The 15,386-nt window shown below is 43.4% G+C and overlaps 1 protein-coding gene across 11 annotated transcripts in view; it reads left to right on the top strand.

Annotated features, from left to right (window-relative positions):
• The window catches only part of Baz2b (bromodomain adjacent to zinc finger domain 2B), a 329,610-nt gene that overhangs the window by 301,135 nt on the left and 13,089 nt on the right, over window positions 1–15,386 (top strand). For all 11 annotated transcript variants that reach the window (XM_059260517.1, XM_059260519.1, XM_059260516.1 and 8 more), the window contains 6 exons: window positions 3,166–3,228; window positions 4,329–4,473; window positions 10,503–11,155; window positions 11,673–11,946; window positions 12,121–12,276; window positions 13,023–13,183. In XM_059260517.1, coding sequence (XP_059116500.1) covers window positions 3,166–3,228; window positions 4,329–4,473; window positions 10,503–11,155; window positions 11,673–11,946; window positions 12,121–12,276; window positions 13,023–13,183 — 1,452 coding nt within the window. The remainder of the gene's footprint in view (window positions 1–3,165; window positions 3,229–4,328; window positions 4,474–10,502; window positions 11,156–11,672; window positions 11,947–12,120; window positions 12,277–13,022; window positions 13,184–15,386) is intronic.

Below are 15,386 nucleotides of genomic sequence, written 5' to 3'. Positions count from 1 at the left end.
GTCCCACTGTTGAACTTTGTTTTGGTGTTGCAGCCCTGGAAAGGAGATGACACTGAGATTTGTTGCAGAAAGAAATTGTTCCATAGTGCTGTACTTCCTCCAAGCTTTTATGTTACCTCTACTGGCTTCAAACTTGGGTTCAAGAGGCCCTCTTGCCTGGGACTTCTGACTAGCATGGGATGGCTCGTGTGTGGCCCTGTCCTGATACAATGTACTTTTTAAAAGAAAGCCCTGGGTCATAAACATTCATCTTGTCACAGGCCATGGAAGAAGTATATAATTTGAGAATCAGAGACCCATTCATCAGCAATGTGTTTCATTTGGAAAGTAGAGCTATTTCCATAGCAAGAGTTAAACTTTTCTAACTAAAATCAGTCACCTTTCTACAGAATTGGTGTCTTGTTTAAGTATTTAATATTATAAATTGGCTTAATTGTTGACACAAATTTATAGCTCCACTTTGGAATTTCAGTGTATTCTGCCGAGTAATGTCCCACTAGATAGGACTGATTTAGAGAAATTATTTGACTCACTTTGCTTTTGGTAGGGGAAGGGAAGATAGTCTGCTCATGTAGGCCAGGCGAACCTTGACTGCCCTTGAGTTCATGACCCTTCTGGTCTCCGCTTTTAAGTGTGCAAAGTTTGAAAGATTAGAAAAAAATTAAATCTTCAAAAGATTGAAGGTTATAGCTGGGTACCACCCTAACCAGTCTCTGACTTCCTTTTTAATCATAATTAAGAGCCGTAGATTTTATTCTTTATACACAAACCCTTGAAAATTAACATGTTTTTAACATGCTAATTAACATGTTAAATTAACATTTTACGTGTTTTAGAGAGCGCGTCATTTAACATAGCCACAGTATGAGCAATCATAGTAAGATTATGTGTCTTATTATTAACATGAGAAAATGGTGTAAAACCTTAAAAAATAATAAATACTTGGGGTCCTAAAGCCTAATTATGTTTCCTTTCACTGGATGGAGTGACAGATGCCTGTACTACTGCCCTTGGGAGACTAAGAGGAGGAGAATAAGCAGTCCAGAGCTAGGCCAGGCTGCACACCAAGGCCCCATTTAAAAAAGAACTTGCAGTGGGGTGGCTGGCGCCCTGCACCTGGAGGCCAAGATGAGAGCGTGTCTGTGAGGTCAAGGGCGGCGGCGGCTTAGGCTCCAGAGAGTTCCAGCCCAGCCTAGGCTGCAGTGTACAGCCTTTCTTTAGCGGTTTTTTTCTGCCACATTTATTTTTATTTTTTACATCACTATTATTTTTTTGATATTATATCATCCTTTCCCCCTTTCTTTTCCTCCCTCCAAAGCCTCCCATGTACCCCTCTTGCTTTCTTATTTATAACTTCTTTTCTCATTAATTGTTGTTATATACATGTGTGCATATTTTTCCCCTTGAAATGATTGGAGGGAGTCTTTATCATGCTAAAGACCTGGTAGACATATATTGAATGTTGACTAGTCAATAATTCACTGGATATCTGATGATATCTAAGAGCAATCTCAGCTTCTTGCTTAAATTCTAGGAAGTGTGTCAGGACAATAGTTATAGTCCTTGAAGGATTAATTACTGGGAGTTTTTCCATTAAGGCCCACGTGATCCCTTCAATTAGAAGATGCTGCCCTCAACTAAGTCAGACCCTTTGTGTCGTCAATTCCCTTTTGTTCCCACTCTTATCCTTGTACACATAACCCTTCTAATTGTTGGACCTGTGTTGAGACTTAGCTGAGCTGTGCCCTCATTAGGTGATGTACATGAGGTTGTGTTGAGCAGTAGATGCTTAGCACGAAGGCATCTTGGGTTAAGAAGCAGTGAGAACCGTGGTGAGGATGAAGACAGTGGGAAACTCTGTCTTCAGGTTTGATCATGTGTACGCTCTTTTTGTTGTCGTCTTCCTCTCGGACCTGCCAAGGTCTTTGACGTTCCTTACAATTACAGGGTTTTGTTTGTTTGCTTTGGTTTTTGTTTTGGAGTTTTTCAAGACAAGGTTTTCTCTGTAGTCCTGGCTGTCCCAGAACTCACTTGTAGACTAGGCTGGCCTCAAACTCACAGGGATCCACCTGCTTCTGCATCCCAAGTGATGGGATTAAAGACGTGCGCCGCCGCCACCACCACCCGACTAAAATTATGATTAACCAAAACTCCATTAACTAAAACTTCGTAGACTGTCACTTCTCTCATCCTGAGAGAAGTATTAAAAATTACGTTTTGTAGGTTGGGTGTACCGCAGTTGTAGGGTACTTGCCTTGTTTTCACCCAGCACTAGGACAATCCTGCGGCACAAGACAAGTGGAGGGATTACCTTCGCTTGATTTGGCTGATGCATTACTACTTTGTTACCTTATTCTAATTATCTGTTGATTGGAAAGTAATTCTTGCTTTAGTGAATTCTGAAAACATTTTGTCCTGCTTATCAAAAGATCACTTACATCAGTATTTAAGTATCTAGTTGAGAGTCAGGATTTAAGGGTTTGGAGGCCTATTGTCTTTTTGAGGTTTATTTAATCCCAGTTAGAATTCATGTTACTTTTAGCTCAAACAGTCTACATAAAAGCCAAAATAACTCTGTCCCCTGACTTTGGATAAGAAGTGCATAAATAATAAGTGGTGATAAGATATGGAAGTCTTTCCTCCTTGTGCTTCTGTGTACTAGGTGCGTCTCTTTTCTGATGTTTATGAGTAAGTGCTTGTGACTTGTGAAAAAAAAATGCTTCTTACTGGATGGAAATGTCAGAAAAAAATGCCCAGAGGGAATATCAAAAGTGAATTGAAAGGCTAAGGATGTAGCTCTGTGATTGAATGCTCATGTGCTATGTACAAGGCCCTCACTTTAAGCAAGACCCTTAAAAAGTGGGTTTGAGGGTACAGCTCAGTGTTCGACTACTTATGTAGTGTGGTAAAGCCTCTGCACTGACACAAGACAAGCAAACAAAATAGCCTCTGAAGGGACCCTTGGAGAGACCCCCCCCCACGCCACTTTTACTACTTTATATACCTTATATACAAATAAAAGTGTGCGTGTGCGTGCGTGCGTGCGTGCGTGCGTGCGTGCGTGCATGCGTGTGTGTGTGTGTGTGTGTGTACTCTTGCAGTATCTGATGATTAACGGATGAAACTTTCAGGTGGATAATTGATCCTATGTTTTGTCACATTTAGGATGAAGGTGACCAAACAGCAAGCGTTGAGGAGCTAGAAAAGCAGATTGAAAAACTGAGCAAAGTAAGCACGTTCCACCGTGTCTCCACTGTGGGGGCCGCATCCCAAATCCGTGTTGTCTGGGATTGCTCTTTCTCACTGCTAAGGAACAGCAAGCTTCTAGAAGCAATTAAACAGAAGAACTCCAGAAACACTCAGTTAAACTTCACGAGCTGAATGCTAGGGTTAGAAGCCTCTGACGCATTGTTCTTAACCAAATCTATGCAGAAAGAGTTCTAGACTCCTCAGTTGTACCTTTAAATTAGTGTATCAGTAAAATATAATCTCTTGGAACTTACTACCCAAAAAATTCCTCAGTTGTACCTTTAAATTAGTGTATCAGTAAAATATAATCTCTTGGAACTTACTACCCAAAAAATTTCTATGAGTTCATAGAAGTAGTTTGAATATTCATATTTCATTTTACACTTGTGCATTTATTTATTATACTCACTTTAGACTTATAACCTGTATATACTTATTGTATTTATCATTAAAATTTATATTCTGCATTCAGTATCATTAGTAAAATTTAAGATGAGTCTTTTTTGTAATAAACATTAAGGTATTTTGTTAGATTATAATATAATTACAATATTTCTTCCTTCCCTTTCCTCTCTCCAAGCCCTCTCTTAGTCCTATCCCTACTCTCCTTCAGATTCATGGCAGAAAAATTAGTTCTTAAGGACTATGAGATGCCTGTATATTACTCTGTCAGTCCCTAGCTGTAGGTCAGCATTTAGGCGTGCGGGGACAAGGCATCAAATGTGTATAAAGCTAAGCAAACTATATACAGAAGTATTGGCAGTGTACTGAAGTTAGCTAATTTGTTTTGGCTTAGTAATGTATTTGATGGCATATACAATCGTGTTTTTATGTGTTTAAGAAGATCCTGGTAAAATAAAACTTACTTTTAAGCCCTTGCTTGAATCCAAGATCTTTCTTATTATCCTCATTTGTTTTGAAATCACCCTTAAAGTCATTTCTGTCATCAGTGTGACTGGAATTGTACTGGGTGTGTAACATTAGTCCTTTTGCTGTGCAGCATGATGACGCAGAATATCTTTGGTAACTTTTAAGGCACTTATGGCTGTGATGTAACTATATGGATGGCTTTTTAACAGCAACAGAGCCAGTACAGGCGAAAGCTCTTTGATGCTTCTCACTCATTACGCTCGATGATGTTTGGTCAGGATCGTTACCGACGCAGATACTGGATTCTTCCTCAGTGTGGAGGGATTTTTGTAGAAGGCATGGAAAGTGGTGAAGGTAAGAACTACTAATCTCCTAAATGGGATATTGTATTTCTTGTTGTTTCTTTTTGGTTTTGTTTTTCTAGACAGGGTTTCTCTGTGTAGCCCTGGCTGTCCTGGAACTTGTTCTGTAGACCAGGCTAGCCTCAAACTCACAGAAATCTACCTGCCTCTTTCTTCTGAGTGCTGGGATTAAAGGAGTGTGCCACCGCCACCCACCAGGATACTAATATAAATATATGTTTGTTTGTTCGTTTTGTTTTGTTTTTTCGAGACAGCGTTTCTCTGTGAAACAGTTCTGCCTGTCCTGGAACTCACTCTGTAGACCAGGCTGGTCTCGAACTCACGAGATCCGCCTGCTTCTGCCTCCTGGGTGCTGGAATTAAAGTCATGCATCCCCACTGCCTGGCTAGGATTACTTTTTTTTTTAAGCTTATTGCTAGTGTCATGTCTTGTGTCCTTTCATGGTCAAGCGTGCTTTATTACTGGTCATAGGGAATATTCAGTTCCCATTCCGTTAGAGCCTCTGTACTGATGAGTGCTTCCTTCATGCCTACGGCTTTTCTGCTGCTGCCGTCTCATGTTAGTCTGCTGCACTGTGGACAGTGTCCTCACTGTCCCCTTGTGACTCTGCTGCACTGTGGACAGTGTCCTCGCTGTCCCCTTGTGACTCTGCTGCACTGTGGACAGTGTCCTCGCTGTCCCCTTGTGACTCTGCACTGTGGACGGTGTCCTCGCTGTCCCCGCTGTCCCCTTGTGACTCTTCTGCACTGTGGACGGTGTCCTCGCTGTCCCCTTGTGACTCTTCTGCACTGTGGACGGTGTCCTCGCTGTCCCCTTGTGACTCTGCACTGTGGACGGTGTCCTCGCTGTCCCCTTGTGACTCTGCACTGTGGACAGTGTCCTCACTGCCCCCTTGTGACTCTGCACTGTGGACGGTGTCCTCGCTGTCCCCTTGTGACTCTGCTGCACTGTGGACAGTGTCCTCACTGTCCCCTTGTGACTCTGCTGCACTGTGGACAGTGTCCTCGCTGTCCCCTTGTGACTCTGCTGCACTGTGGACAGTGTCCTCGCTGTCCCCTTGTGACTCTGCACTGTGGACGGTGTCCTCGCTGTCCCCTTGTGACTCTGCACTGTGGACGGTGTCCTCGCTGTCTCCTTGTGACTCTGCTGCACTGTGGACAGTGTCCTCACTGTCCCCTTGTGACTCTGCTGCACTGTGGACAGTGTCCTCGCTGTCCCCTTGTGACTCTGCACTGTGGACGGTGTCCTCACTGTCCCCTGTGACTCTGCACTGTGGACAGTGTCCTCACTGTCCCCTTGTGACTCTGCACTGTGGACGGTGTCCTCGCTGTCCCCTTGTGACTCTGCACTGTGAACAGTGTCCTCGCTGTCCCCTTGTGACTATGCACTGTGGACAGTGTCCTCACTGTCCCCTTGTGACTCTGCACTGTGGACAGTGTCCTCACTGTCCCCTTGTGACTCTGCACTGTGGACGGTGTCCTCGCTGTCCCCTTGTGACTCTGCTGCACTGTGGACAGTGTCCTCGCTGTCCCCTTGTGACTCTGCACTGTGGACAGTGTCCTCGCTGTCCCCTTGTGACTCTGTACTGTGGACGGTGTCCTCACTGTCCCCTTGTGACTCTGCACTGTGGACGGTGTCCTCGCTGTCCCCTTGTGACTCTGCTGCACTGTGGACAGTGTCCTCGCTGTCCCCTTGTGACTCTGCACTGTGGGCAGTGTCCTCACTGTCCCCTTGTGACTGCTGCACTGTGGACAGTGTCCTCACTGTCCCCTTGTGACTCTGCACTGTGGGCAGTGTCCTCACTGTCCCCTTGTGACTCTGCTGCACTGTGGACAGTGTCCTCACTGTCCCCTTGTGACTCTGCACTGTGGACGGTGTCCTCGCTGTCCCCTTGTGACTCTGCCGCACTGTGGACGGTGTCCTCGCTGTCCCCTTGTGACTCTGCACTGTGGACGGTGTCCTCACTGTCCCCTTGTGACTCTGCACTGTGGACGGTGTCCTCGCTGTCCCCTTGTGACTCTGCACTGTGGACGGTGTCCTCACTGTCCCCTTGTGACTCTGCACTGTGGACAGTATCCTCGCTGTCCCCTTGTGACTCTGCACTGTGGACGGTGTCCTCGCTGTCCCCTTGTGACTCTGCTGCACTGTGGACAGTGTCCTCACTGTCCCCTTGTGACTCTGCTGCACTGTGGATGGTGTCTTCACTGTCCCCTTGTGACTCTACTGCACTGTGGACAGTGTCCTCACTGTCTGTCCCCTTGTGACTCTGCACTGTGGACGGTGTCTTCACTGTCCCCTTGTGACTCTACTGCACTGTGGACAGTGTCCTCGCTGTCCCCTTGTGACTCTGCACTGTGGGTGGTGTCCTCACTGTTCCCTTGTGACTCTGCACTGTGGACAGTGTCCTCACTGTCCCCTTGTGACTCTGCACTGTGGATGATGTCCTCGCTGTCCCCTTGTGACTCTGCTGTACTGTGGACAGTGTCCTCACTGTCCCCTTGTGACTCTGCTGCACTGTGGGTGGTGTCCTCACTGTACCCTTGTGACTCTGCACTGTGGATGATGTCTTCGCTGTCCCCTTGTGACTCTGTTGCACTGTGGACAGTGTCCTCACTGTCCCCTTGTGACTCTGCTGCACTGTGGACAGTGTCCTCGCTGTCCCCTTGTGACTCTGCTGCACTGTGGACAGTGTCTTCACCGTCCCCTTGTGACTCTGCACTGTGGACGGTGTCCTCACTGTCCCCTTGTGACTCTGCTGCACTGTGGACGGTGTCCTCGCTGTCCCCTTGTGACTCTGCACTGTGGACAGTGTCCTCGCTGTCCCCTTGTGACTCTGCTGCACTGTGGACAGTGTCCTCACTGTCCCCTTGTGACTCTGCTGCACTGTGGACAGTGTCCTCACTGTCCCCTTGTGACTCTGCACTGTGGACAGTGTCCTCGCTGTCCCCTTGTGACTCTGCACTGTGGACGGTGTCCTCACTGTCCCCTTGTGACTCTGCACTGTGGACGGTGTCCTCGCTGTCCCCTTGTGACTTTGATGCACATGTGTCTTCTCCCACTGTCAGACTTCTAGACCCGTGGCTTATGCTCTCCCTTTCACAGCAAGCACTGTCCTGACAGAACTGCAGAGTATTAACTCTGAGATTCTTCCGAAAATCTTCGTTTCTATTTAAAATGTTGTTTATATTTGAAATTTGTGAGCACCTAAACCCTTTTAACTTCTTCTTTCTTGTCTCCACCGGTTTTTGATATTTCATCTTTAAACCTCCGTTCCGTTAACTGTATGATACATCTTAAACTTCTGTGTTCAGTAAAGCTGTTGAGTCTAGCGTCTCAGAACTCCATAGCTGAGTGTTACTAAATGTCAGAATTCTGATAGGACGGAAGGATTGTATCAGCACTTGTGAATCCCAGGGTGGGATACAGAATACAGAACTTCTGTCAGCATGTGTCCTCTTAATGTATAGGTTCTGGAGGAGGCACAGAGTTACATGAGGAACAATCCATAGCCAGGCACTGGGCTCATTTCTGTAATTCCATCATGTGAGAGGTGCTGGGTTTGAGACCACCTTGGGCTCTATCATAGCAAGACCCTTTTACGAAGGAGGGAGATCTGCTTTCCTATAGAAAAAGTTACTGCTGCAGTCAGTTGGTTAACCATGTAGAAGACAGTAGAAATTGTAAACAAAGCATTTGCTTTTATGCTTTTGTTTTAGTAATAGAACCACCATTCTTAAATGAAAACTTTATGTGAACTCTCAGCATCTTAAAAAACAGAAAGAAAGAACGTATGTGGTCAGAATGAAGTCCCGTGATGTGTTTTGCCATGAGAAGCTCTCACAGTGGAGCTTCAGGGAGAATCAGATGCACCCTTCCACCACTGAACCTGTGGACCGTGTGCATGCCACAGTAGGGTTTGTCACTATCTCCGGCTCTGACTGTGTCCTCTGTTTTATAGCAGCCACCATGTTTAGGAGAGCTTATTGAGTGGAATTCCATTATCATAGAAGAGAGAATTTAAAATCGATTGCTTCGTTCAGTGGTGGACTCTGTAAAGGAAGTAATACAGAATGATATTCCAAGATGAGTGGGGAGAAACCTATTGCACATAGGATGAAAGAGACAACTCTGAGAAAATATTTAACCTGAGACATGAAGGCTAAGAAGCAGTGAACAGATCCTGCAGAGCAGCAAGCGCAGAGGCCCTGAGGAAAAGTCCTCACACATCTGAGAAGCAGAAGCAGGAGATAGGAACAGCGATGGGTTCCAGGGCCAACAGGGCAGAGCCTATAGAGGGTCTGTCAGATCTTGTAGAGTGCTGAGACCTTAGTAAGGAACTGGGATCTTCTCCTATATTGCAGAAGGGTGTACAGGATTCTATTTATGCAGTACGCCAAACCATAAGTTACAAACACACACCATAAAACCGGAACAAAGGACATAAACAGATACATCTTCAAAGAAGCTATTCAAGTGGGAAATAAATACTATGAAAAAAATGGTGACTGCCAGAAGCTAGGTAGGGTGTGTGTGTGTGTGTGTGTGTGTGTATATATAACTCCTGGGAGGAAGTTATACATATATAAATCTGATTAAACAGGGTTAGTCTTGAGCAGAAGTAAAGATGGAAGAATAGGCAGGATGGGCTTACTCTGCTCCTTCATGACTGAATATGTTAACCAGAAAGTCTGCTACATTTCAGACAGAATAAAGTAGTAGAGTTATCATTTTAAGAGTTCTTAAAATTCATTAATAGGAGAAATAAATAGTGAACCACAAAAGGATATTTAGTCCGCTAATGATCAGATGTGATCCAATTTACTTTTTTACCTGCTGGTCATTGGCAAAGACAAAAAAAAAATGATAGCATCCAATTTTGTTGAAGATGTAGGAAAATAGCCATCCTTATGTGCTTCTGGGGTGAGTGTATTTGGTCCTAAATTTGACCCAAACTTTATAGAGGACAGTTTGACAGTATATTTCAAGAACTCTTAAAAAGTATGTATCTTTAGTTGCTTGTTTTAAGGAATTTACCCAAGGAAATAGATCAGAAATAAAAATCCACAAGTGAGAACACATATCATTTATTGTTAATAGTAGATAATTACGCTCTACTGCTGTCTCTCAGCAGATTAGTCATGATGTCATCCATTCAGTATCATGTAGATATTAGAATCTATGATGTAGTTGTATATTTGTTGACATTTTATATATAGTCTCAGTTTATTTGAGTAGGTAGACTAGACTAGACTCCCTTTTTTTATATTATGTAGACTGAGGGGTACATGGAGAACTCCCGAAAGTGTTATACAGATCTAGTGGGTTTTTTGTCGCCCCCCCCCCCCCCCGAGACAGGGTTTCTCTGTGTAGCTTTGTACCTTTCCTGGAACTCACTTGGTAGCCCAGGCTGGACTTGAACTCACAGAGATCCACATGGCTCTGCCTCCCGAGTGCTGGGATTAAAGGCGTGCGCCACCACCGTCCGGCTGATCTAGTAGTTTTTACTGTGTAGGTTTTGTTATTAATAACTGTACATTTTAAATTGTGTGTGTGTGTTTTGGGGGGCAGGCTTGTGTGTTGTGTGTGTCTGCGCCATGCATGAGGAGGCCAGAGGAGGACATAGCATGTCTTCTTTACCACTCTACTTTATTGCCTTGAGATGGGATCCCTGGCTGCAGAAGGCCACTGTTTCCGCTAGCCTGGCTGGCACGTGGACTCTCCTCCAACTCCTGAGTTCCAGGCATGCATAGTCATACATGCCTGCTGTTTATGTGGGTGCGGGGGCTCAAACTCTGGTCCTCAGGCTCGCACAGTGAGCATTGTTAGCCACTGAGCCATCTCCACAGACCCTATATTTAATTAATGACTGAAAAAAATCCATAAAAAAGAAAACATGGGGAATATAAGATGGTGGAGAAGTTTGATGTATATGTGTATAATTTGGTGAATAATAAAATTTAACTTCAGTAATGGTTTGACATGTATAATAACTTAATTTAATAGCATCTTTCACTTTTTTAGGCCTAGAAGAAATTGCGAAAGAAAAAGAAAAGCTTAAAAAGGCAGAAAGTCTCCAGGTCAAAGAAGAAGTATTTGAGACTCCTGCGGACACTTTAAACTGTTCCATTCCAGATCACTGTGAGCAGCAGGATGACCTCAAAGAGAAAGATAACACAAATCTCTTTCTTCAGAAACCTGGCTCTTTCTCCAAGTTAAGCAAGCTTTTGGAAGTAGCTAAAATGCCTCCAGAGTCGGATGTTATGACCCCCCAAAAAACGAATGTTAGCACGAACGGGTGCACGTTGTCCCATCAGAACGGTGGGAAGCATTCCCTGGGGAGCGTTCCCTCGGCAGCAGGGCAGAGCAGCATGGAGAAGACAGACTTGGGTCTGTTTAGCACTGGCTCAGGTGGTTGTGGGAAGTTGTACAGCCCTCTCCCCAATGACCAGCTGCTCAGAACACTGACTGAAAAGAACAGACAGTGGTTTAGCCTTTTGCCAAGAACACCTTGTGATGACACTTCCTTGACCCATGCCGACGTGTCCACTGCGTTGGTGACTCCTCAGTCACAGCCACCATCCAAGTCGCCATCACCTGCTCCTGCTCCGCTTCTCGGATCAGCCTCTGTTCAGAACTCTGCTGGACTGAATCCATTTGCTTTATCGCCTCTTCAGGTTAGTAATGCTCACAAAACACATTGTGACAGTACTTTATTTAACCTCTGCTGATCTTCATGGAGAGCTTCAGTCAGAGTTAAAGTATCCTAACACAGTCTGAAAAGCAAAGCAGTTAGAATGTCGGTCACCAAGCTTCATTAGCACTCCTGCTTCTAACCTGGGTCTAAGTTGGCCTTAATTTTCATTTGTTACAGTTGTAGTATAACTAGCATGTAATTACCCTGGGGGACAAATAACACGAAAGGCAACATTGTGGCTAATGAATTTAGTTTTTCTCTGGTAAATGGATATTGTTTTAGAATTTGAAAAATAATTTCAGTTTCTAAACATTCTCCCAACTCTTTAGACTCATGGGTATTGCTTTGTTTCGTAAATGTTGTTATTACATTAAGTATATGGAGATCAAGGGCAACTTGCATGGCTCTTCCCATCTATCATGGGAGTCTCCGGGAATGAACTCAAGGGCCTTTACCCTCTGAACCCCTATCTGAATTGAACATGTTTTGTTTTACAGGTGAAAAGCGGCGTGTCTATGATGGGACTTCAGTTCTGTGGGTGGCCTGCTGGTGTACTCACTTCCAGTGTCCCCTTCACATCACCTTTGCCTGGTCTGGGGTCAGGGTTGGCACTGCCCGAAGGAAATGCCAGTTCATTCTTGACCTCCAGTGTTGCTTCAAGTAAAAGTGAATCTCCAGTCCCTCCCCCGGAAAAGGCCTCCACAGCTCAGGCAGCAGCTGTTGAAGTAGCAAAGCCAGCCGATTTCCCAAGTCCCAGACCTATCCCAGAAGGTAGGTAGAAAGCGGTAGCTCGCAGTACTTACTGCATTTCATGGTGGCAGTTTCTCTCTTGTCGATGTATCTCTAAGGGAGTTCTGTGTGGCTAACAACTCTTGAGATTTGGTCTGTGCCGTTATTTCCTACTCAAAATAATATAAACTATGCACATAATTTGTCTTGACTTAGAAATGCAGTTTGGTTGGTGGAGAATTATTGACCCCGAGGACCTGAAGACACTGCTCAAAGTGCTGCACCTGCGAGGGATGAGGGAAAAGGCGTTACAGAAGCAGATACACAAGCACTTGGACTACATCACTCAAGCCTGCGTCAAGAATAAGGATGGTGTGTGCCCTCTTACTTAGTGTGAAAATTCATTCTTCATATTAAAACTCACAGCCTTTTTGTTTGTATCTTTTTGTTTTATGTGCACATTTATCTGTGTGATGGTGTCGGATCCTCTGGAACTGGAGTTACAGACAATTGTGAGCTGCTGTATGGATGCTGGCAATTGAATCCAGGTTCTCTGGAAGAGCAGCTAGTGCTCTTAACCACTGAGCCATTTCTCCAGCCCCCAGAATTTGTTCTTTTACCCTAAAACATTTTAATATGTATTCTTTATTACTTTTATTTATTTTCCAATTATTCTTATTATTTTTAATTATGAATGTGTATGCATAAGCCAGAGGTATTGGATCCTCCTGGAGGTTGAATTACAGTTGGTTGTGCACCACATAATGTGTGTGCTGGGAATCAGACTTGAGTCTTTTGGATGAACAGTACATGCTTTTAGCCGCTGAGCCATCTCTCCAGCACACATGCACTTTATTATTTTAAATGTTGCTTAACAGTGACTAATGGCTTTTCTCAAATTGTATTACTTTCTGTCATTTTTAGTACCTATACACATATTGTTTTGTGTGTCTTAGACAATTTCTTATTCAGCAATGGACTGCATGTGCTTATACATGTATATATGTTAAAAATTTTGATGTGCATAGTGTCCCTATTTTACTCATTTAGAAGAAGAAGTCATCATGCAGGGGTTAGAAATGAAATAGTTTTAAAAAGTACTTTCTTTTCAAATGTAGTTGCTATTATTGAATTCAATGAAAATGAAGAAAATCAGGTAACTCGAGATATCGTGGAAAACTGGTCAGTAGAAGAGCAAGCGATGGAACTGGACCTGAGCATCCTCCAGCAAGTCGAGGATCTGGAGAGGAGGGTTGCATCAGCAAGTTTGCAAGTGAAGGTAAAGCTGGCTTGGCATCCAGTCTGCTTTTAGGATAGTGGAAGGTAATTTTTATGATAGGCCTTGTATAATCTAGTCATTGTACTAAATGTTTTCACATTATTTCATTTAATTCTCAAAACAGTCCTGAGTTAATCTCTCCTGTCTTACAGGTAAGGGAACAATATAAATAACCTGCCAGTCATCATTTAAGTGGCAAAGAATGTGTGCAAGCCAAGCCTGTTTGACTGTGTAGCCTATGTGTGTGTTTTTTTGTTTTTTGTTTGTTTACATCTTGCTGCCTCCTTAATGGTATTCACAGAAATCATTTCTGGTATGGAGTTCTTTACCTCAAGCAAATTTTTGTTTTCACCATGATAAGTACAGTTTTCTCTATAAATCTTAACAAAGTCCTACTGTAATGTTTCATAGAAGACCAAGAACTCTCTTATTTTTAACTGTTGTATGTCAGACTTTTACCATGTATAGTCTAAATTGGAAGGACAATACAGGCATATTAGGATCCGTGAAGCACATACATCTGATGGGTGTGACATGTCCCAGGCAATGGTCAGAGCTGATTTCTGCCAGAGAGGCAGAAGGAAGGTCTTACGTACTACACAAGATGCTTAGGCTTAGGAAGAGGGCAAGTGGTGCAGTTGTGCTGATGAGTTTGACTAAGCAGAGGAAGCTTCAGAGCCTTAGAAAACTGGGCTCTCTTAAATCATTGCACTTGATATTTATGTTTTATTCAGAAGGAAAACCTATTACATAATCCTATCCTGTCCAATAATTTAAAATTTGCTTCATAATTAGTTTTGAAGGTCTCCAAAAACCATCATTTTCCAGAGCTAATATGTCCCTTTTTGCCACAAACATATTACTAACATTAGAAAGCAAAATTTATTACTTCCTAAACTATTGTGCCTAAAACTGTATGTATATCTCCTCCCCCTAGCCTGTAAACTGTCCACACACCTCATTTATCTGGCATCTTTAGCAAAGGAACTCTTCCATACATGATAATTTTCTGGAGAAATGAAAATTATTCCATTTAGTGCTATGATTTTTAAGATGTTTGTTGGATCTCTTGGTTTATGCATTTCACTGCCTCCTTAAATTAAGAATAATGAGTGTAATTTAAATTGTCTTGGTGACACAATATCTTTAGCATGAAGACCAATTATCAGGCTGTAGGCCCATAGGAAATGTGAAAGGGTTTTCTCCTGAATGGTTGGCATGCTTTCTCACACAGTGCATCTGCTTTCCATGCTCTGATTTTGCCCTCTGTCATGGTCACTTGTTACTACTTGTTGGGTTACATGGTTTTAACTTTCCTTCAACGTAGTCCATCTAATTTGCTAACGCTCACTGACCAGCAGTTGGGAAAGCATGTCAAGTATTCATAGATTAGAGTGTGGTCTGAACAGCCACACTGGCTCCCTTGGTCCCACCGCATCTCGGGCTTCAGTGCTCTTGCTAGTGTTCTCAGCAGCTAACAGACGTGGAGTTTGTGTCTGAGTGGAGGGTCTCAGCACCCTGTTGGTAAGCTGTTTGTGATTTGTGCTGTATTATTCTGAGAAGTGAATTATCATTTTATTAGTCTTCAGTTGTCTTTAAGTGATTTAAAAAAAAAGTAAAAATAATAAGATGTTTTACTAGCTGTAGAAGACTTAATCATGTTTTTTCTTAAAAAGAAAATACTTTTAGCCTGAGGAGCTTGCCATTATGAAAGCACATTAAACTCGTGCTGTTGATCTATTAGATCTACTCATTTGCATTTTCATATTGCTAAGAATGTTGGTGTTTTCTTTGTATATTGTAGGAAAATCGGCCCCTCGTCTCGGTCGTCGAGTATATGCTAAAGTCCTCTTGTTCCCCACTGGCTGGGGACAGCTCTGTGTCTCTGTTTGTGTTTTCTCTTTGGTGAGCCATGAGCCCTGTGAAGTGGCTCCCAAATTCCTGATGTTTTCTGAAAAGTACGGGGGTCTACAACCTCTTTCAGATAGTGAATCTGTAATTGTACATGAAGATATCCATAGGATCCTTCATCTGTCCGACCCTGTGTGTCCATTACCAACATCTGAACCGGTGGCACTCTATAACACCCACACCATCACATGGCTTTACTAAGTATGGGCCGGAGCAAAACTCCCTGAACCTCTTTCACATATTGTATTTTTCTGATTTATCACAGAAATGTCAAAGCTAAAATTTTCATTTA

The sequence above is a fragment of the Peromyscus eremicus genome, chromosome 4 (assembly GCF_949786415.1).
Source record: "Peromyscus eremicus chromosome 4, PerEre_H2_v1, whole genome shotgun sequence".
NCBI lineage: Eukaryota > Metazoa > Chordata > Mammalia > Rodentia > Cricetidae > Peromyscus > Peromyscus eremicus.
This window is presented reverse-complemented; position numbering and strand designations above follow the sequence as displayed.